General features: G+C 41.3%; 1 protein-coding gene across 4 annotated transcripts in view; it reads right to left on the bottom strand.

Moving 5' to 3' along the window:
- Positions 1–8507: 8507 nt before the first annotated feature.
- Positions 8508–23251, bottom strand: part of epha7 (eph receptor A7) — a 76074-nt gene continuing 61330 nt past the window's right edge. Inside the window, exons 8-17 of one of the 4 annotated variants that reach the window (XM_026341295.1) lie at positions 22011–22119; positions 19027–19082; positions 16668–16793; positions 16041–16226; positions 15673–15734; positions 15239–15448; positions 13811–14020; positions 10424–10617; positions 9670–9825; positions 8508–8850 (exon numbers count right to left, since the gene is read on the bottom strand). In XM_026341295.1, coding sequence (XP_026197080.1) covers positions 8736–8850; positions 9670–9825; positions 10424–10617; positions 13811–14020; positions 15239–15448; positions 15673–15734; positions 16041–16226; positions 16668–16793; positions 19027–19082; positions 22011–22119 — 1424 coding nt within the window. In that variant the 3' untranslated portion in view covers positions 8508–8735. The remainder of the gene's footprint in view (positions 8851–9669; positions 9826–10423; positions 10618–13810; positions 14021–15238; positions 15449–15672; positions 15735–16040; positions 16227–16667; positions 16794–19026; positions 19083–22010; positions 22120–23251) is intronic. The other 3 variants (XM_026341297.1, XM_026341296.1, XM_026341298.1) reach the window with 3 other exon arrangements.

Genomic DNA, 23251 nt, shown 5'->3' with positions numbered 1-23251 from the left:
TATGTTCAATAAGTTCAGTTTGCCAATTAGGTAGAATAGACACATTTCAAGAAACATCAAAGCAAACACTGATTGTTTGCTGATAATAATTATTATATTTTTACTTAATACCGTTGGGGAAATGTGATTGGACAGCTGCCAGACAGTACATATCACATATTACTATGGGGTTTCAAAAACAAAATGAAATATATTGTTACTTTGTCAAAATGGGTAGACGTGATTCCAAAGTGGTTCAGAGTGTAAATCTGGACTCTATATTTGGGTTGTGTGTAGTAGTGTTGGGAAACATGATAGCATGATGGTAATATTATAATGATAGTTATGTAGAATGGTCACTAAATGTGTTGTTCCTAGTTTGATTACCAAGATTAAACACAAAATTTCTAGTTTACAGGAATACAAAAGTACACTAAATGCATATTCTGCATAGTATTTTATACTTGAATCTGTTTTACCAAATGCTATGTTTTCTTATTTTCCAGACAGCATTCTGTATGTTAGTTTCATTTGAAAATAAATGGGTAGAAATGGGTAATGTTCTTTCTGCTGATATGAGCACTTACCTCTCTGCAATCTGATCAAAGTCTCATTAAAATGTACAGATGGGGAGGAAATTGTTTGTACCCTTCTGTTAAAGAAAGATAAAAACCCCACAAAGATAATTGAAATAACTGGAAAATGACAAAAGTAAAAATAAAGAAAAATTTAATAAAAATTAACTCATAAAAATAAGACATTGGTTTTGCATTGTGGTTCAATCGATGTTTAAAAAAAAAAAAAAAATCCAGCCTGTGTGTCTTGGGTTATTATCCTGTTGGAGGACCATGACCTGTGACTGAGACCAAGCTTTCTGACAATGGGCAGCATGTTTTGCTCCAAAATGTCTTGATAGTCTTGAGATTTGATTTCACCCTGCACAGACTCATGACAACCTGGGCCAGAGGCAGCAAATGCAGCCCAGAACATAACCAAGCCTCCTCCAATGCTTTACAGTAGGTGCAATGTTCTTTTCGTGTTATGCTTCATGTATGCGTCTGGTTACATAGAGCTGATTTGACTTCCCTAAAAGTTCCTGTCTTGTCTCATTTGTCCAAAGGACATCCTCCAAGAAACATTGTGGCTTGTCAATATGCATTTTCTATTTTTTTATGATTTTCTCTCAATAGAAGAGTCCTCCCCTCCCTGAACTGCCACCTTACTGTGGTGGAGGGGTTTGCGTGCCCGAATGACCCTAGGAGCTATGTTGCCGGGGGCTTAAGCCCCTGGTAGGGTCTCCCAAGGCAAACAGGTCCTAGGCGACGGGCCAGACTAAGAGCAGTTCATAAACCCCTCATGACGAGTGACAAATCAAGGTCGGATACGTCGCCCGGATTGGCGTCACCGGGGCCCCACCCTGGAGCCAGGCCTGGGGTTGGGGCACGTAGACGAGCGCCTGGTGGCTGGGATCTCTCCCACGGGACCCGGCCGGGCGCAGCCCGAAGGAGCGACGTGGGACCGCCTTCCCGTAGGCCCACCACCCGCAGGAAGGCGCATAAGGGGTCGGTGCAGTGTGGATTGGGTGGCAGCCGTGTGGAGGTGCCTCGACAACCCAATCCCTGGACAAAGAATCTGGCAATTGGGACATGGAATGTCACCTCACTGGGTGGAAAGGAGCCTGAACTTGTGCTGGAGGTTGAGCGGTACCGGCTAGAGATAGTCGGGCTCACTTCCACACACAGTCTGGGCTCTGGAACACAACTCCTTGAGAGAGGTTGGACTCTCTTCTACTCTGGAGTTGCCCATGGTGAGAGGCGGCGGGCAGGGGTGGGCTTGCTTATAGCCCCCCAGCTCAGCTGCCATGTGTTGGAGTTTTCCCCGGTGGACGAGAGAGTTGTTTCCCTGCGCCTTCGGGTAGGGGATAGGTCTCTCACCATTGTTTGTGCCTACGGGCCAAATAGCGGTGTAGAGTACCCAGCTTTCATAGGGTCTCTGGAAGGGGTACTGGAAGGTGCTCCGACTGGGGACTCTGTCGTCCTACTGGGGGATTTCAACGCCCACGTGGGCAATGACAGTGATACCTGGAGGGGCGTGATTGGGAGGAACGGCCTCCCTGATCTGAACCCGAGTGGTGTTTTGTTATTGGACTTCTGTGCTAGTCACAGCTTGTCCATAACGAACACCATGTTCAAGCATAAGGGTGTCCATCAGTGCACGTGGCACCAGGACACCCTAGGTCGGAGGTCTATGATCGACTTTGTGGTTGTGTCATCTGACCTCCGACCATATGTCTTGGACACTCGGGTGAAGAGAGGGGCTGAGCTGTCAACTGATCACCACCTGGTGGTAAGTTGGATCCGATGGCAGAGGAGGGAGCTGGATAGACCTGGCAGACCCAAACGTATTGTGAGGGTCTGTTGGGAACGTCTGGTGGAACCCTCTGTCAGAGAGGTCTTCAACTCCCACCTCCGGGAGAGCTACAATCAGGTCCCGAGGGAGCCTGGAGACATTGAGTCCGAGTGGACCATGTTTTCCACCTCCATTGTCAATGCGGCTGTTCGGAGCTGTGGCCGTAGGGTCTCTGGTGCCTGTCGTGGCGGCAATCCCCGAACCCGGTGGTGGACACCGGAAGTAAGGGAAGCCGTCAAGCTGAAGAAGGAGTCTTATCAGGCCTGGTTGGCCTGTGGGACTCCTGATGCAGCTGATGGGTATCGGCAGGCCAAACGTGCCGCAGCCCGCGCGGTCGCAGAGGCAAAAACTCGGACCTGGGAAAAGTTCGGCGAGGCCATGGAGGAGGACTATCGGTCTGCCTCAAGGAAATTCTGGCAAACCGTCCGGCGCCTCAGAAGGGGAAAGCAGTTTCCTGCCAACACTGTTTACAGTGGAGGTGGGGAGTTGCTGACTTCGACTGGGGACGTTGTAGGACGGTGGAAGGAATACTTTGAGGATCTCCTCAACCCCGTCGTCACGCCTTCTGTTGAGGAAGCAGAGGCTGGGGACTCTGAGGTTGATTCATCCATTTCCCTGGTCGAAGTCACCGAGGTAGTCAGTAAGCTCCTCGGTGGCAAGGCACCAGGGGTGGATGAAATTCGCCCCGAGTACCTTAAGTCTCTGGATGTTGTAGGGCTGTCTTGGTTGACACGCCTTTGCAGCATCGCGTGGAGATCGGGGACAGTACCTCTGGACTGGCAGACCGGGGTGGTGGTTCCTCTTTTTAAAAAGGGGGACCGGAGGGTGTGTTCCAACTATAGGGGGATCACACTCCTCAGCCTCCCTGGGAAAGTCTATTCCAGAGTGCTGGAGAGGAGAGTTAGGCCGCTAGTCGAACCTCGGATCCAGGAGGAACAATGCGGTTTTCGTCCTGGCCGTGGAACACTGGACCAGCTCCATACTCTTGCTAGGGTGCTCGAGGGTTCATGGGAGTTCGCCCATCCAGTCTACATGTGTTTTGTAGACTTGGAGAAGGCGTTTGACCGTGTCCCTCGTGGCATCCTGTGGGGGGTACTCCGGGAATACGGGATTCGGGACCCTTTGTTAAGGGCCATTCGGTCCTTGTATGACCGGAGTAGGAGCTTGGTTCGCATTGCCGGTAGTAAGTCAGACTTGTTCCCGGTGCATGTTGGACTCCGACAGGGCTGCCCTTTGTCACCGATCCTGTTCATTACTTTTATGGACAGGATTTCTAGGCGCAGCCAGGGGTCGGAGGGAATCCGGTTTGGGAATCACAGGATTTCATCTCTGCTTTTTGCAGATGATGTTGTCCTGTTGGCTTCATCAGACCGGGACCTCCAGCAGGCACTGGGGCGGTTTGCAGCCGAGTGTGAAGGGGCTGGGATGAGAATCAGCACCTCCAAGTCCGAGGCCATGGTTCTCAACCGGAAAAAGGTGGCTTGCACCCTCCAGGTTGGGGGGGAGATCCTCCCTCAAGTGGAGGAGTTTAAGTATCTTGGGGTCTTGTTCACGAGTGAGGGAAATAGGGAGCGTGAGATTGACAGACGGATTGGTGCATCGGCAGCAGTAATGCGGTCGGTGTACCGGTCCGTCGTGGTGAAAAAGGAGCTGAGCCGAAAGGCAAAGCTCTCGATTTACCGGTCAGTCTACGTCCCTACCCTCACCTATGGTCATGAGCTTTGGGTCATGACCGAAAGGACAAGGTCGCGGATACAAGCGGCCGAAATGAGTTTCCTCCGCAGAGTGGCTGGGCGCACCCTTAGAGATAGGGTGAGGAGCTCAGTCACCCGGGAGGAGCTCGGAGTAGAGCCACTGCTCCTCTGCATCGAGAGGGGCCAGTTGAGGTGGCTTGGGCATCTGTTTCGGATGCCCCCGGGACGCCTCGTAGGGGAGGTTTTTCGGTCCTGTCCCACCGGGAGGAGGCCCCGGGGAAGACCCAGGACACGTTGGAGGGACTATGTCTCTCGGCTGGCCTGGGAACGCCTCGGTGTCCCCCCGGAAGAGCTGGAGGAGGTGTCTAGGGAGAGGGAAGTCTGGGCATCTCTGCTTAAGCTGCTCCCCCCGCGACCCGGCCCCGGATAAGCGGAAGAAAATGGATGGATGGATGGATAGAAGAGTCCTCTTCAGAAGTCCACTTTGGCCCACTTTGGTGACAGATGTTGCAATCTGATACTGCTGTATCTTGACCTTAGATTTCACCTCTAATCTTTTTAGAAGTTGTTCTTGGCTGTTTGATTACCAGTCGTATTATATGTCTCTTTAATTTATCATTAATTTACCCCTTGTGGCCACCTCCAGGGAGTTGGACTACAGTCCTGTAGACCTTAAACTTAAATAAATAATATTTGCGTTATTTAACATCTTTTCCAGAGAACCATCATTTTTGTAGAGGCTGGTTTCATTAGTTGTTAGTTGTTATTTTTTAACTTCAGTTGAACCAAAACTGAAAAGCAATGTCTGATTTGAAGTATATTTTACACATATAAATGACCTGTTGTCCATTAACCTAATTAGGTGACATGTTCCACCAAGTATTTACACAGCTTTTTTAGAAGCAGGGCCACTAAATGTCAACAACAACTAAGGAAAACATCTGATCAGTCAAAACACCACCTAGGGAATAATGAATAAAACACTGCAAAGGACACCCAAAACTTCTATAGAGATTGTATTATATTTCCAAAAATATATGTACAGTCTATTACAAAGGTTACAAAGCAAAAAGAATTATCTATGTAACAAGAAAGTGTCTAACTAAATGATCTTACAGTTCTGCCATTGGGGAAAATACTTTTGACCAGTGAATATTCTCAATATTTTCATCACAGAAAAATAAATAATAAATTGACAATTTGTATTACTATACAACAAACTAAAAGCAAAATCAAATTAAAGATTGAAATTCTAGTAGCTGTCTTTGGTCCTAAATGAAAAATTATGTACAACTGAAATCTTGTAGGTGACAATAATTAATCTGTGAGATAGAAAAATATAGTGCATTTTCAATGTCTTCAGAGCTCTCTACTGAGTAATATGTGTAAAAAACAATATAAATAAAATGTACAAGTTTTACAATTAGAACATATACAAAGATTCCCTCAAATCCCAGCTGGTTCTGACACAATCAACAGTGCTGCACTCTTTGGAATCATCCACGACCCCACAAAGCGGTGGAACTAATTTCCAACAGCTGAAACACAAGCTTTGAAAAATAATACTCTATTAGATATTCCTGATTCTATCCAACTCCCTACGTTCTGCATTCTTCCGTGTTTTGTCTTTTTAGTGTGTTTTGTGTTTATGCTAAAATAGAGTCACAACTAAACCTTTTTTTGTCCAGAGTTGAACAACCTGAAATTCAGAATGTGGGTAAAACACAGTAGAGTGACTTTGTCACTGAAGCTTACAGGTGATGTGGATGTTAAATTGATTGTACCGTACCCTGGCCTTAATCTCAATTTGGCTCAAACTGCACCAGCACATGAAAAAAAGCAGACAGTGGCAAACCCTGGGGTGTGAGGGGCCTCTAAGGGCCCGGTTTTAAAATGAGAGCAGGGAGTAGAAGGTAGGGTGGGGATTGAGTTAGAGTGCTGCCTGTGAACTGGGGCATTTTGTGCTGACTGAATGACTTTATGCCGGTATTCAATTCAAAGGTCTGGCCAAGGCCCAGCTGCTGAGCTTTGCTGTATGGATAAAGGGAGAAGAGAAGGGAGGTGGGGGGTGCAGTATGACACAGGGCCTCAGAGCTGGTTGGGCTAATTCCTGGTGTCTCCTCACAAAGGTGAGACCTACAGTGAAATGGATCTAAGTATCCGTCCACACTAAGCTAGATATGTCTTAAAGCCACATGCACCCTTCTATGTTCAGGTCATTTTGTTTCTACACATAACTGCTAATTAATTTATTTTGAGTGCTGCCACATTGGACTGACAAAATCATCATCAATCAATCATTTTACTTTATTTTATTTTTAAGTATTTGTAGGATTAAAACTTACACCATTAAACTTTAGGCAGACCTACACAACTCTGGAAAGTGGTAATAAAAGGCTTAGTATAGACGGAAGGTCAAAGGTGAGTTTTCAAATGTAGCGGTGACAAACATGGATGTAGTCGAATGGTTTTACTGCTGTCAGTGAGCTCAAGGTTGATTCCTGATGCTTTATCTATGCATCTGAGATGAAAACATTATCATATTTTTGAAAATATAGTTGAATCTCTAAGGTTACAGCAGCAATAAAAGCAGTTTTAATGGTTTTCTTCAGTGACTAAAACCTCTCTTTACATCACAGCTGAATAACTGCATTTTCTTATCAAAGAATACTGCACTAAAACTAAATCAACATGGAAACTTGTCCACTGAAGTGGAGACAGATGGCATCAAATACGTTGACTGGCTTTTAGCACATCTTCTGCAAAGCTCATCTCTCCACTCTGTTAAGAGATGAGCCATAGAGAAGAAAAGAGGAGCCAGCCTAACACACACTTTAATGCATGTTTCATCACATTTACACCTGTGAGGGATGAGCAGCTAGGATGCATGAATAAACAAGGGAGTAGGCATGGCTACCTACAGAGCTGGGATGGTGGGTTTTAACATCACCATCTCATTTAGGTCTCCATTGTTTAGTCCTGCGTTTTCAGACCTGAACCCTGAAGGGGCTGTTTGACTTTTGGGCGACATGTCAGTGTCAGAAGATTATGTCAGTGTGGCTAATTGGCACCTTTTCTCTCATTTCCATTGGTACCTTATTCATCTCTGCAGCCACTCAGCTCAACATTTCGATGCCATGTAAGATTTTCATCAAACGTTTATCATATCATAGTCGCAAAATGCAAAATGATTATTTAATTTGATGACTTGGCACGGCAGTTTTTGTCAGAGCACTTTTCAAAACATTTTTAGGTCAGAGATGTACATTCTTTTCCTTTCCAGCAGTGACTGAATCTTTCCGAAAGGTTTGTCTGAGCACAGTACACACATGTGGTTAAACCTAGCACCTTAAAAAATGTCAGGTGAGGACCATTTCCACCTGGTAATTATTGCTCTGTTTAGTCCATCTCTACTTTGCTAACTGTGTCACTTGTGGCGTTACTCTATGTCTGTGAACTTGATTTTGCTTCAGTTCAAGTTCCAGATAGAAATGACATCACACTACAAAACAAAACACAAAAAAATAGGTAGGCAGCCACTTGCAAGATGGACCGCAGACAGCATTGCCATTGAATTGCCTAAAATATTGACAATATTTAATCAAACACATTTTAAGGCAGTATTATGTCTACACACCCTTCTTGAATCCACCCTTAAAATTTGTATTTGCAGCTGTGCAATGCAACACAAACACCGTGTGCAACATTTTAGGCAAAATGATGGCAAAACAATACGCGGAGGCTTTAATTTTAATACAATCAGTCAATAGTGCTAAAACATTCTACCTAATAACCAAATTTCTGTGTTTCCTGTAGTGAACACTAAGACAAAGGATATTGCTACTTTGATACAAAAGTCTGGTGATACAAAGAACAAGTCACGTCTCGCTTCTCCTCAGCATTGAAAAAAATCTTCAATAAAAAAAAAAGGTTAAAACCACATCAAAAACTCTCTCTAGTCTGCAAACAAGCATGTGAGGATTTTTACTTCAACGGCACATGGAGAAAAAGAAACACTGCAAACTGTTTAAACAGTCCAGCATGTCTAGGCACACAAAGTACCTTTCAATCTGCAGCTAGAAAGTTCCCTCTGCCGTTTGGATAAAAGAGAGTTTACCCTGTTGTCAAGTCCAAATAGAAGACAAATAGAAAAAAAAAAACTTTATGCACAACAACATGTCACTGTGGCAGTGACAAATAAGAAAAACAAAGTTGAACCACCACAAGTAGACAGGTTGTTTTTTGTTCTTTTTAAAGGAAATCCTTAGCCATGTTGTGCACTTAAATCATTCGTTAATTTAAAGAAACGTCGCTGTAACTCAGTTCCAATGCTCCATTTGATATGTGGTTGGGTTCATAAGCACTTCTACAAAAGAAAAAAAAAATTAAGTTGTCTCTTCCAGGTAGTTTCTTTTTTTGTTGCTGTTTTTTTTTTTTTTTTGCCCTTTTCCTCTCTTAGTGCTCTCTGAAGAAGTTGAGTGCAATTCTTCACTGAGGAACAAAGGAATGATTTCACCCCAGACACAGCCGGAAGAATCAGACATGACAGATGTCCGTTTACTTTGACGATTATCCCAGATACATCCCAGGCACTGCTCCAGATAAGTTCTGTTTTAGTTCTTGCCCCTGCTTGAGGCATCCCATCGCAGCCTGTCACACTTGAACACCAGTGCCATGGAGATGCAGCATTTGGGCCCTCATAGTCTGTATGCTGCTCATGATCTTTTTCTGATGGCCCACCAGTGTGATTCCTAAGCTCATCACATCCCTGGAAGACAGGACAACCCATCAATCAAAGCACCAGACCACAGTATGAGGCAAAGCAAGTGCGATTTACAGCCTCAGGTTTTTCATCATTGTGCGTAAGGGGTAAAAAAAAAAGAGATCAAATCTCAGCGGGTTTGTTTATGGATACATTTTAACATCAATATCAGGCATGATGCAGCAACAACATACAATGTATTACAAGCAGTCTATAATTTCATTTAGTAACTAAGGTATCCCTGTTGTAAAGTTCAATTCAATCCATGGCAATGTTGAGAAAGAAAAAGAAAGAAACATTTATTTCCCACTTTAATCTCCCAGACTGGTAGGATTCGCTCTAGTTGGGACAAGTGAGAAAGTAGTATTTGCCCCTTCCTCATTGTTGGTACACCAATCAATTTAAGGTCCTATTATTATAATTTTAACTGTTTGTTAGCTGAATTAGCCACTGATTTGTCCTAGTGTGCAGCTTGATAGTGAATTATTTCAAATTCACTAGTTAAAGCTGTTTAATAATAATAAAATAAAAATTGTATGATTAAATGATAAAAATAAAATTAAGAAAATACAAATGAAAGCATGTCACTGATAAAGCATGCTGTCTGTATAGTTCAGTTAACCCAAGGCCTAGATTAGTGACAATGTAGGGTGTATTAAAACTCCTAAAGTTCATTGGATGGCAGTCCACCTGAATGTAAAATGGAGAACTTGTTAGCTCCTGTTTGGATAGAAGAAAGTGTAGTGTACAGCAAGATCACAGGCTTGGTTGGTTTTAATGCTTTCTACTGATGCTTAACCCCTTGGGCGCTTCATATCTACTCACTCGATTGACATCCTAGCCACAGATTCCAGGGAACTGTAGCCAGCTGCTGTGAAGTTGTCTCTGTATCGCTCCATCTTGATGGCTTCCAGCCACTCTCCCACTGAGCGGAAAGTGGTAAAGTCTGGTGTGCTCTGATCTAACAGTGGACTAATTGGTCTGTGGGATGAGCACAGAGAGATGTTTATGTATTATGTGAAAAGCAACACACAGTCAAGTAGGGGACAAGATGAAGCAACAACTAAAGGCATCCAGCGGTTCAGTAAATTTCAAAAAAGAAAGAAATAACAAGCTGAATAAGGGCTTCAATCAATATTAAATTCACAAACAGATGCAGCATGTCAGCTTTCTGCTTCTGAGAAATATTTTTGTCAATAACTTTTCCATTTAAATCCATATAATTCTACACTTTTTAACCATCTGTAACCTCTGAGTCTCAGTCAAACCTCAGGTTCTTACTGCAAACAGAACTCATTTGACAAATGAGATCTCAGAGTGAGATCTAGAGTTCCCACTGCACTCTGAAGTACTAGAACTCATTATAGGGATTGATTTACAAGCCCTTCTATTGACCATAAAGCCATGGAAGCTGCTTTGGGAAATCGATCCCACAGGATTTATCTTTCATCTGTGAACTACAGAGGCTAAATCATCTACTGGACACTTTGGATCATCCACTAATGCACCAAACAAAAGGTAGAACCTTTTGTATGAAGTCACATTTTAAAATGATTTATTTGGGGTTTTATTTCCTGACCTTGTACACGTTCCCACTGGGGTTTTCAAGGTGTTAGGGTTACGGATCATCTTATCAAGGATGCCGACTATCTGGTCGAATTTAGGACGTTCAGCTCTGTCTTTCTGCCAGCAGTCCAGCATTAGCTGATGAAGCCCTGGTGGACAGTCCATTGGGGCTGGAAGACGGTATCCCTCCTCTATTGCTTTTATGACCTGGAGAATACAGATTGACCATTAGCAGATGGATCATTAGTATGCACATTTATTAACACAGTAATCCTATTCTCTTTGACAATCACCCCAACCCTAAATCATTCAGTGGGAACCTTTGGGGGTCACCCAAATAACTTACTCACTAACTCTTTAGTACCAGCCTTAGGGCTGAGCCATAAGAGGCCTATATTAAAGAACTAGAGGTGACTTAGACTGACTCTTGCGTTGTCTCACAGTGCCTTCGTATGGGCCAAAAAGTGGCACCAGGAAATCACTCTCTATACAAGCAGGTAGAAGTAGTATGTATTTGTCGTTCACAAAGGGAATAGAAGACTTAGGACTGTTCAATATACCAAATTGACTACAAAGCTTGCCACCTGTGGTCTGAACAGTGACTGGAATGTGACCCACTGAAGGGATTAAAAGTCTCGATATCTCTGCCTCCAGAGCATCGATTTTGGCTTAATTTTAATGGAAGCACTCCATTAACAAATGTGCCCTGGATTGGTTTGTTTTCCATCATTTCTATCAGTTATGGGGGCATATAATTCAGAAGTCTGGATGCTGAGATTTGGGATGTATCTTTTTAAAAGGGTTCGCACATGAGTTGTTACACATTTAGACAAGTTTAAAACAAAAACCCAATTTATCCAATGTTCTAAATCAGTTATCAGACATAATCTGTGTTTGTGGAGTGTAAATGGGCCCAAAGTATCCAAAGTATAGGTCTTTTTTACCTGTGCATGGCTGAAACAAAGTAAATGAGATAAATAAATTCATTGCTAACTTGTGTAATTTATTCAACCAAAATCAAACCATTTGTACCATTTACTCATCCTGAAAAGGTTATGCATGCTTTTATTTTGCCTCAGCTTGATTAGTACAACTCTCCTCTCGCTGGGCTCACTCAGAATGTGATCCCCTGCCACATTCTGTCACTGCTAAAATCAACAGCTAGTAGTTTAGGCAACTCTTTAGCAGATTGAATTATATTACCACAATCCACACCTCACTTTTCTGGTTGACTGTTAGTTTTGGTGATGGTTACAGACTATTTTTGATACAAACCTCAGTGCAGACAGAAATTCATTCCCTACATTGTTCATATGTCTAAATAAAACAACTATATTTAAACAGCTCTGGTAAATAATAGAAAAGATATTTCCAAAAAGCGTTTAAACTAAATCGTCAGTCCACATACAGCATGCAGTTTAGCACAGAGTTCATTAAAAGTTAATGCTGTGAGAACAGTAGGTGCAGTGGGCATTGTGATTTGGGCCCCTAACTCTCTCTCCTTTGTTGTGAGCATAAAGCTCTCGTTTCTGCATATTTTCATCAGTTATTCTTGTCAGGACTGCTTAGACAAGAATGAGTCATGGAGAAAAAAGGTGTCAAAACACTGAAACTGTTGCTAAAAATGCAAATAATGTTCCTCCTGTATCCCCAGAGGATGTTTGCTGACGTCTTGACAAAGCGCAAAAAAAAATCTGACATTAATGTCTGTCAAGCAACAAAGTGGCAAAACACCACATACACCCCTTTAATGCCCAAACATGTTGTATAGCATTTCTAACATCTGAGTGTTCAATCAGCAGGCCTCTGCTGTGGTGTGCCAAAGAATCTTAACTATGTTTATCCTTGATGCTGTGGGTGCTAAGCACTGGGCGCCATATAGGATTCTTAAAACCAGATCCCACTCGTCTTCTACTATCAATCAAAATGTGTCAAGTGTTTAACAACAAGGAAAAGTTTCAACTGGTCTGGCCCAGTTGGACTCCCGCAGTAAGAGTTGGCAGAAGGACAGTAACAGCACTCAGAAAACTGCGGGTGATTTAATCATTATAGCAATCTGTGACATTTCTAAAAAGAAGCATGGGGCATTAAAAAAGCAAATGTGTTCTTTGAGGAAGTAAAGTATGAGTAATGTCAGGAGTCAGCTCAATTTACTTGATGATAAGTGTCTTGATTATGATTATTACCTATCTTTCTTGCCCATCATGATTCAGATTAGTTTATCACTCACCTTTAAGACATGTTTCTAATTTAATTGCAGAACCTAAAAAAACCCTCAAACCTTAACATTCTTCTTGCTGCTCTGGTGCAGAAGAATTCTGGTACTTTAAAGCAGCATGATTTATACTGTGCATGTTTACTTTTGCCTTGATGGGATATGTGATTCTGAAATTTACACAACAGTTGTTATTTTATTATTTTGAGAGAGATTTTTATTTATTTTGAGATTATTTTTAATTAATGTATTTGACTCAGGTCATGTGCTTGTACAACATACAGTAAATGTTGTTGCTGTACAATAGATGTACACTGTTTCCCCATGTTTTAGTGCATGAGTGTGTTAAATACAGTAACTAAAAATTGTAACTTAAACAATCACTCTGTATGTGTTTGCTGCAGTTCCATATAGCTGGAAAAATTGGTGGAGTTCCCCTTTAAGATCAGAGCTTATGTGTTGATTTGCATATCTAAAACAAAGCAGAAGCATGCATGAGTTGTTTGTTCTATAATTCGCCGCTTACACACCCACTGCCATTACCATATTAAGTCTAGTAATTTTATATACTCCTGATCTGATTCACTCAGATTCACTCAGATTCACTCAGATTCACTCATCAGTATCAACTCGTGTTATTGGTATTATTGGCACCATCAGATCCATGTTCTCGAGACTTCTTTTTTATGCCTGTCCTATTTCAGGACTTTTTCTCCTTGAAATTGTTTCAAACTGTGTAAATCTAGCAAGACTTCTTGAACTAATTAAGCCCAAGGCTGCCATCCCTGCTGAGCAGTACTCACGGGGGCCCTGCAGAAACTCCTCAAACAAAGACCACAAACTGTGATTTCTGTCTGTGATTTCCTATTTTGTAATGGGATGACTTCATTAGGGATAACAGAGAATTCCCACCACTTGTAGACCATTAGTTAAATAGCAGTGTGAGACCTTTGAATAGGCCTGCAACTAATTACTATTTTCATTACTGATACATCAGTTCAATTAAGTCATTGTTTATTAAATTACGACAATGAAAAATAGTATCTTCAACTCATTGTCATTGATCTTGAATGAGTATTTCCTCATGTACAGATCTATTATAGATTGATAAGATTATAATCCATCAGTAAAAATGTGATTATTATGATAGTAACTTAAAGATTTTATAATCAGGTAGTTACTCACATCCTGATTGGACATGTCCCAGTATGGCCGCTCTCCATAGGACATGACCTCCCACATTACAACTCCGTAACTCCACACGTCGCTCGCTGAGGTGAATTTACGATATTGGATGGCTTCTGGTGCAGTCCATCGGACGGGTATTTTGCCTCCCTGTTCAGTAAAATGCAGGTCATTGGCTGGAGTAAAATTCATTACATCCTGCATCTTCCCCTAAAACATCATTAAAAAGAGTGTTACAGTTACACACTGTGTGAAAACACAACAAAAAATTACTTTCCCACTAATGCAAGCAAAAAATCTATAACTACTTGTTTACAGTTTTAGTATAAGCTGTAACTAATTTATGTATTAATGTTTTATACGGCAAATCTAAATTATTAATAGTAACAATGAATATCCTGTTGACCCAATTTGCTATGGTGCTTCAGAAAATCTGCACCAAATTCCATTCAATTATCAATTATTGGCGTCTTAATGGCTCATTACAATGCAATAAGACCTATTAATAATGATTATGTTATAATAATGTATTGACTGCATTGCTAGTTACTACCATTCAAAAGTTTGGGATCACTTACAATTGACATGGGATATGTCCATAGAAATCATGTTGAAATCTCTATAGACACATCCAATGCTTCTAAAAGTAAAAAAGCTGATTTTACATTGTTAATAATGAAAATCATAGGTTGAAACAGTGACAATGTCAACAAAAGACGTAGAGACCATCAGCATCTCTAAACATTAGTCCTGTGTTCCAATGGCACATTGCATTTGTTTAATGTTAGTTTAACAATTTAAAAGGCTAACTTATCGTTACAAATCATGTTAGCGCAGCTGTAAAGATGTACTTTTGAAGAGTAGCGTATAACTTCCTATTTCTGTAATATTAGTAAAGCTGCAACAAATGACTAATTATCAACAAATATGTCTCTTTTTTCCATAATCAAATAATTACTGTCTCTTATAAATATAGCTGTGAAGATATTGTTGCAAATGAGAGTCAGTCACTTCATTCCATATTTCAAAAGCTCCAAAAGATTTTAGTATTTAGTATGGTCAGCTAGTCAGTCAGTTAGCTTTATCTCCACTCTTCTACTTGCATAAGGTGTTTAGGACTTATCTTTGTGAGTAGTTTTTCTTGTTTAAGGTATATTGTCATTATTTAATATGTAAGTCATGACTTATATGTAAGTTATTATATTTATTAAAAGTCATAGTAGCTTAGAACTGATGCATAAAGCATTAGTAACTGACTACTAATATTATGAAAAAAATTATTAAACCTACTTAAACAGTGAGCCTGTGGTGCAGACAGCTTGGGCAGTAGCCGCACTTCTGCTCTATTTTCATGCACAGGCTGCCACTTGTTTAGTGAATTCAGACATGTCTCCGGATGGAGAGAGTGAACCTTTTTAATTGACTCACAGTTGTTGTGTAGACAGCCTCGGGATCGTCGTCTATCACCCTTGACAGGCCGAAGTCAGACACTTTACATACAAGATTGCTGTTGACGAGGATGTTTCGTGCAGCCAGATCTCGATGGACATATCCCATGTCAGAAAGGTATCTCATTCCTGCTGCTATTCCCCGCAGCATCCCCACCAACTGGATGACTGTGAACTGACCATCATGTTTCTGGGATGCCACAGAAAAACAGAGGCAGGTCAACCATCTTCACTGAGGGAATGAGGAATATTTAGGCCATAGCACTTCAGCAGCTCTACCAAGAGTTCTATTGTAATATTTATGCTGTGCACATATTCCACTGCAGATTGTGCACTGCTCTTTGGGAAACTTTCTAGAAAATGGAAAGAAAAGTTGCTGCATTGAGCCTCCTATTTTTTGAAGGTGATACTCACCCTGAGGAAAGCATCTAATGAGCCGTTCTCCATGTACTCAATGACAATCATGACTGGTTTTCCTGCAGAAAAAAAATTAACAAAGATGAAGATGATTAATTGATACCTAAATTTTGTTTGCTTAAAAAATGCTTTACAATAAATGCTGAGACTGCTTATTAAGTTATTTTTAGCTGCGTGTTTCATTGGCTCTTAATTAAAATTAACCATCTGCTCTATTTATTACAGTGTCTAAATGAAAAAATGTTAATCAGGGAGTGTGGCTAATATAATCAGATATAATGTCATTCTTTCTAAAATGCTTTTACCTCACAAAGCTAAATATATTCTCATTTAATGTTCCATGACATCAACACAGAGGACTGTACCTCTTGTCACAACTCCTTCCAAATGGACGACATTGGGATGGTCGAATTGTCCCATAATGCTGGCCTCGCACAGGAAGTCCCGCCTCTGCTTCTCCGTGTAGCCCACTTTTAATGTCTTGATGGCAACCGACACATCCCGCTTTCCAGGCAGCTTCAGCCGTCCACTGCACACCTCCCCAAACTCTCCTGTGCGGTGTAAAACCATTTGTGAGTGAAAGAAGAAAAAAATCAAACACTTCACAATGACAAATTTATTACTCCATTTTGAGACGAAGCAGCTGTGCTGTGGTGAAATACAAATTGGAGCACAACATCTTGTTATACTCAGGGGAGTGTAACCAAGACCTATAATAAGACATGCTGGAGATGCATAGACATTGACCGCCTCTGTAAAATCCATGTGGCAGCAATTTTTCAGCTGCAGAAATCTGTGCGACTGTGACTGCAAGATGTAAGCCACACATTAATTGCAATGAACTCTTTCCCCTCCTTACAATTGCACTGTCAAAATATATAATGCATAAAGCTGTGTCCCTACTCAAGGTGTAAATATTTGTCTGTCAGTGTGATATATGAGAGCACGGAGTGACTAAACAGAAAGAGCTGAGAGATACAGGGTGGGCTCACCTGCTCCAATAACCCGCTCGATTTTAATGCAGGAGGCATCCAGCTCCTTGGCAAATTGATGGACAGCCCTGTTTGGGTCCTCGTACGTCTCAGGGTCAATGTAGGTTTTGGTGCCTGGAAATTTGACTGTAGAGAGGTAAGAGGATTACTGTTACGATTAAATATGCACACTGCGCACCAGCAGGCGCTTGACAGGCAAACGATTACTTAGGCCTGATTCAGGGGGAACTGCTCAACAGCAAGCGGCCGGTGTCAAAAGGGTTTTCACATAGGAAAATTCATCACAAAAAGGAAAGTAAAGATTAGACCAACCCGTGCATAATGTTTTATGTTTTGGAGGCTGACCCCCCTGCAGCTAAGACTGAGTAAGAACCTGCCTCACTGATCATTTCAGTTCATATCATAGTCAGAGCTGTCACAGGATTTTCACTCTCATTTTGATTTACCTGCCATATTCTCTGGAATGTGCCAAATTGCTAAAATCATTGTTATGTGTTCACAGCATCAATCATTAGAAATTCTTTTAGAAGGAATGAAGCACTATAAAAATTTAAGTATACATTTTAATAAATAGTTTTGACTTTGTCCAATCAAATTAGTGCAACATGTATTTTTTATATTAAAGCTATAATATGCAACTTAGTATAGAGCTGGCATGAGCCTCCCTCTCACTGCTCTGCTACACCGTGCCCAGGTAATCGTCCTTAGGAAATTATATTAACTGACAGACTTCAAACCCACTAATCGCGCAGAAATCAAAGTTCTCTGATTTGTTTGAAGGTTGAAGGTCTCACTCAAATTTAAATTTAGACGTGAATATTTGTGCTCTGCTATCAGTTCTATGGTAGCTTCTATGGCTTTAATTTCCCCTCATATAAAATCAGTTGATGAATATTCATGAAGTTAGAGTGGAAGCAGTTTGTAGGAATTATGGAAAAACAAACAAGGTTAGAGAAAGGCTGGAGATGAGGAAGGGGGTTACTAATTTGCACACTGCTCCAAATAACAGCAAATCACAGTGTTATGTACTATTAAATAAAGACCACTCATAAGACCTAATACACTATGCATTTAAAATTTACTGATAACAATATAACACAATATATATATATATATGGTGGCTTAATGGGTAGAGCATCAGCCTGGCATGCAGAACGTTCCTGGTTAAAACCCTATCTCCGTCACCAGGTGTTCTTGAGCAAGACGCTCCCCAGGCGCTGTATGCTGCTGCCCACTGCTCCCCCCAAGGGGATTGGTTAAATCAAATTGCATTGTAACATGGACATATGGCACATAAAGGCTAATATTTCTTCTTCTATAACCTGTCAACCTTAAAATGTAATAAGAAGGTACAGCTATTGTATAATCAGGTGGATAAACACTGGCCCAAATAACACAAGTAAACTGGGAGCTGCTGGACAAGTCCAACAGCCTAAACACAACAAATGTATTGTGCTACAGTGAGGAGGATGCTGGCAGTTGAGATTTCCCTCCACTTGCTCTCATAATTGCTTTGTCCATCGAAGATGTCAGTGGACTTGATAGGAGATGTCTTATCACGACTTTCTTGCCACCACATGGCAGACAAATTGGGCCTACATGTAGAATTTGTGTTCTATCTAGTTTCTGTCACCCTGGCAGCCTCTTGTCATTTGACACTGCACAGGAGATCCCTCCATTAAGCTAGACAGTAGTCTTGTTTGTGTTTATTCCCAGTTTATATTTTTATTCAGCAGGTGCGACCTCTGCTGCTGAGGTGTATCTGTCAGATACTTAGTAGTAGCCAACCTGGGCTCTAGTCGTATGCTTCATGGCACCCCTGACCCTTTGTTTCTAAATCAGCAGTTTGCCTACAGCACGGATCATTATGGCTCCACTTGGGAAAGCTGTCTGCAGCTGTATCTCCAGGGGCATCATTAGGGGTGTGTATCAGTATAAAAAAAGCTCTTGCTTATAGAAGGTACCTGGAAACATCTATGACAAAGCAAACACTAGAAACTCTGTTGCTTGCTAAAACCATGTGAGTTACAGATTTTACATTCTTTGAAAAACATTCCTTCCTCATGGGTCAGAACACTCCCTGTCTGAAAGCTGTCACAGCAGTGTGTTTATAGTTTTCTGACTTCTTGATCTCCGTAGTTTGAGTCTAGCAAATCAGCAGCAGATGTTAACCTGTTTCTAGCTTTGACTCAAATCAAATAAACTGGTATAAAAGAGCCATGCCTGTGGCTGCTAACAGGTTTAGAGGAAGCCTCCTTGTTCGTTATGCAGTGTCTGAGATGTCTCTGTCTGTGTGTGTATACACATACCTACAGTATGTATGTGTATATGTGTGATTATGATGAATATAGGCACTTACACTGGAAGTAGAGCTCCTCGTCTCCCTCCTGATCTGCTTTGCTGTACCCGCAGTGCCTGTGCCATGGGGGGGGAGGGGGTGGGGGAGAGTGGCAGAATCAACTGAATGTGCGGAAAAACTAAATGCCCTAAATTACAAAAATTTTTGTATGGCAACTAATGTCGTGCATGACAAATCTCTTAAGAAATCCAGCGGACAAGCAGGAGCTGTGAACCCAGCAGCCTAGTTTGGGAAAGTAGCTTAAGTATGCAATCATATAACATAACAAATAATACATACATTGTTTAGGTCTGCTTAACATATCTGTAATATTTGTTTCTAATATCAGTGTGTTGAAGGTTCTCTCAAGCAGGTGATTTACTGCACAATGTTGGTCTTTGAGTGCAAACCAGGGGAAAAAAACTGTGACGTGGGAAGGTGAAATAACATGCAGCACATGATGGACATGCACTTACTGCAGATGAAAATACAGTACATGTGTATAGCAGGCAGCTGTATGCTTTAACTCTTTGGTGCCCATTTTGTTGTGACTTGGTTCTCACAGCTTTATCTATTTACAGGCCTATGGCATTGTCATTACAGTCCTTAGCTTGGAATGTCTTTCTATTTGGAACAATTTTAAGCTCTGGAAACAGCTACTAAGTAGATTTTTCAGCATCTATAAACATACAGTGACATTAAACTTAACAGGAGACTCCTGTGTGTCAGCGTTAAAGAAAACTGAGAACATCCTAAAAGAAAACTATGAAACTGGAATTCAGCAGGTTCGAGTGATGTTTGCATCTCTTGAGTGATATATAATGTTGCCCATAACTTAGCGCTTGGCTACATTTGAGCATTTATATATTATGCACAGTAAATACACTGCCCATCCAAAAAGAAGGGGGTGGTTGGGTTTAGTGGTTGACACTGTGGCACAACCTTTCTGTGTGGAGTTTGCATGTTCTCCCCTGTGTCTGCATGGGTTCTCCCTGGTTACTCTGGCTTCCACCCACCACCAAAGAGGAAAGTTAGGTTAATTGGCAAATCTAAATTCCCCATAGTTGTGAATGTGAGCGTGGAAGGTTGTCTGTCTCTGTATGTCTGCCTTGCGATGGACTGGCGACCTGTCCAGAATACCTGATGACAGCTGGGATAGGCTCCAGCACTCCCAGGACCCTTGAGTGGACAAGCGGTTAAGAAAATGGGTGGATGGATGGATGGATGATACTGTGGGTAACTACTCATTTCTTTAACAACCATGTTGGAAAACACATCCTGTGGTTGTGGAAAAGATGTTAATCAGAGATTGCTGAAACTACTAAAATTGGGTTAAGAACTGCCCAAGAAGGTCATGTGGTCTGGTGTGTCCAGATTTGCCCTGTTCCAGAGTGATAGGTGCATCAGGGTAAGAAGAAAGGCAGGTAAAGTGATGCACCCATCATGCCTAATGCCTACCGTACAAGCCTGTGGGGGCAATGCTTTGCTCTATGGTTGCTGCAGTTGGTCAGGTCTATGTTTAGCTAAGTACAAGGTTATTCCATCAATGGATTTTTTCTTCCCTGATGACACGGATATATTCCAAGATTACAATGCCAGTATTCATCGGGTTCAAATTGTGAAAGTGGTTCAGGGAGCATGATACATAATCTTTTCCACACATGGATTGGCCACCACAGAGTTCAGACCTTACCGAATCTTTGGGGTGTGCTGGAGAACACTTTGCTCATCAATACAAAATCTTGAAAAAAAAAATTAATGCATCTCTGGACAGGAATAAATGTTGTGACATTGCAGAAGTTTATCAAAATTATGCCATAGCGAATGTGCGTAATCAAAGCTAAAGGAGGTCCAACAAAATATATATAAATATTAGCCTGTGTGACTTTTTTTTTGGACAGGCAATGAAACAGCACTATTTAAGTAAAAATGTTTGAAAAGATGTAATTGATTGATATCTGGCATCTAGAGTTCAGTAGCTAGTTCCATTTTGGATCCACATTGGTTTAATACAGAGATTCATTTAGTGTTTCAGCCAAACAAATCCTTAATTGAATATTTAATTCATGCGCTCTGTTGGGTCTCTTTTTACAACTCTCTCTGCAGATATCAGTAGAGAATAAAAAGACTAATGATGTACACAAACACTTTTTTGAACAAAATATCTTAAATGGTCTTTTTTATGTTTTCAAGTAACCTAACCCAGTTCTCTGTGTGTTAAAACTCAACCAAACTATGATGTTTGCACAACTGTAACTGAGCATTTATGATTTATATCATGCAGCTGACAAGGCTACCTTTAGCATCAGTATTTGAAAAGCGTCTTAGTCTGATGCTGTGGGATGAGAACATGTTGGAAGATTGAGTGCTACTACTGTAGCAGTGCAACTGGTTGTGGATTCAGATTCAATAAAAATAAAAACTGAGATCTGCAGTTCCTTTTTTTTACTCTATGAATGTACAAATAATAAACTTGATTTCTTGAACTTGAATTCAATGAACTGCGCATCTTTTTTACATGATTTCTATATCGATTTCTCGATCTTGATCACTCTCCTCAGAGAAGACAATTTTTGACCAAGATACACCAAGACGAGGCTAATTCTGATGAGCCCACCACTTAAAGCAAGCTCTGGTGAAATGTTGCTGGTGCAGATGAAAACACAAATGAAGTATATCAGGTAATGGTGATTTTGACAATGGGCCCCGTGACTTGTGGTGGTGGAAAAAGCAGTGCCATAGTCCACCCTGCCCTCAGCATCTCATGTAGAGCCAACCCTTTCTCACTGGAGGATTTTTCTCAATATGGCTTAGCAAAAACAGCTTAAAAAAATTGTTGGGTCTGGGCAGAAAAAAAAGATGCGCAAAGCATGCCACGAGATGATGGGTGCACGTGTGTGCATGTGACGACTCCACAGACGTGGAGTCCTGTGAGTGACATAAAGTCTAATTGACAAGCGCAGACTCACAGGAGTGGAGAGTCAATGGGGCCCGCGAGAGCGTACCTTCTCCCAATGATGAAGCCGAACACCATGAACACCAGGATAATGGTCCCCGCCACAGCCACCACCGCTATGATGATGACGGGGTTCTGCTCGCTGGAGACAATTGCAGCTGATGAGACGGACACACATAAACACACACAAACAGACATGCAGAAAGACAGAAATGCTCAGTGTGAACTTCAGAACATGAAGGATTTCAATCTACAGGGAATAATTGAGCCAATGAGTGGTGTGGAGATTGATAACCCCCCTCCTCTCTTTCCCTCTGAGAGAGTGGCTTCTATTTTTGAGCTTTCCTTATACACACGGCTCTACTGTTTCAGAAAGTGGGCTTAATAGTCCCAGACGGCAATGGCAGTGCCCTTCATCTCAAACAAAGACACATTCAGGTTGGACTGTTTCCCATTCTGAGCTCTTACAGTTCTCAGACTGTTTGCGTTGACAAACTGACGATGACCCTAAAGAATGGCTTACCGTAGCATTGTACAAATTTGTTTATGTGGAGAAAATTCATGCATTTCAAATCGAGTGAATCTGCATTGTATAAATATTTTGAAAGATAAGCTAATTTGTTTTGTGGCCTGTTTGAGGAGGAAGGGGATGAAAATTCAGCATAATTTAATCAGCTGTTAATCAATCAGGCTTTAATAGCTCACTGATGGTCTATATTTGGGGGAATTTCAGAGCATTCCACTGTCATATTACACACATTTAGGTTTCCCAGCTGAGGACTAGAAGCTCTTGGTACTGGGCTACTTCAAAAGTCACCACTTCTAAAATTTTATAAGTTGAAACTAAAGCTTTACTATGAGTTTTGGTTTTAGTTTGAGGTTTGTTCATTTGTTTTTCAGTTCTACTTACAACTTCTGAATTGCCAGGTGTCAACATTCTGTTTGTATGCATATTAAACAAACAAGCTACAACATGTCAATTTATCACATTTGTATGTGTTGGTATGTTCTTTATTCACTGTGGGCAGATTCAGGGTGGCTTCTGAGACAAGGAGTAAGGGTTAATAAGCATATATCCTTAAATTCAGTTAGTCCTTTAATGCAGCACATCCAATGCTTTTTACTGAAATTTAATAAAATAAGACTTATTGGTTAAACTATACAAAAGTATAATGGACCATTAACAGTCTTTGTGGCTTAAGGGATTAAAAGAGTTCACAAACTCCAAAGACAGAACCTGACATAACCTGATGTGTTTCTATGTTTAAAATACCTTTATGCTATATACAG

This window comes from Anabas testudineus, chromosome 24 (assembly GCF_900324465.2).
Source record: "Anabas testudineus chromosome 24, fAnaTes1.2, whole genome shotgun sequence".
In the NCBI taxonomy this organism is placed as follows: domain Eukaryota; kingdom Metazoa; phylum Chordata; class Actinopteri; order Anabantiformes; family Anabantidae; genus Anabas; species Anabas testudineus.
The sequence above is the reverse complement of the archived record's forward strand: the minus strand, read 5'-3'. Positions and strand labels throughout refer to the sequence as shown.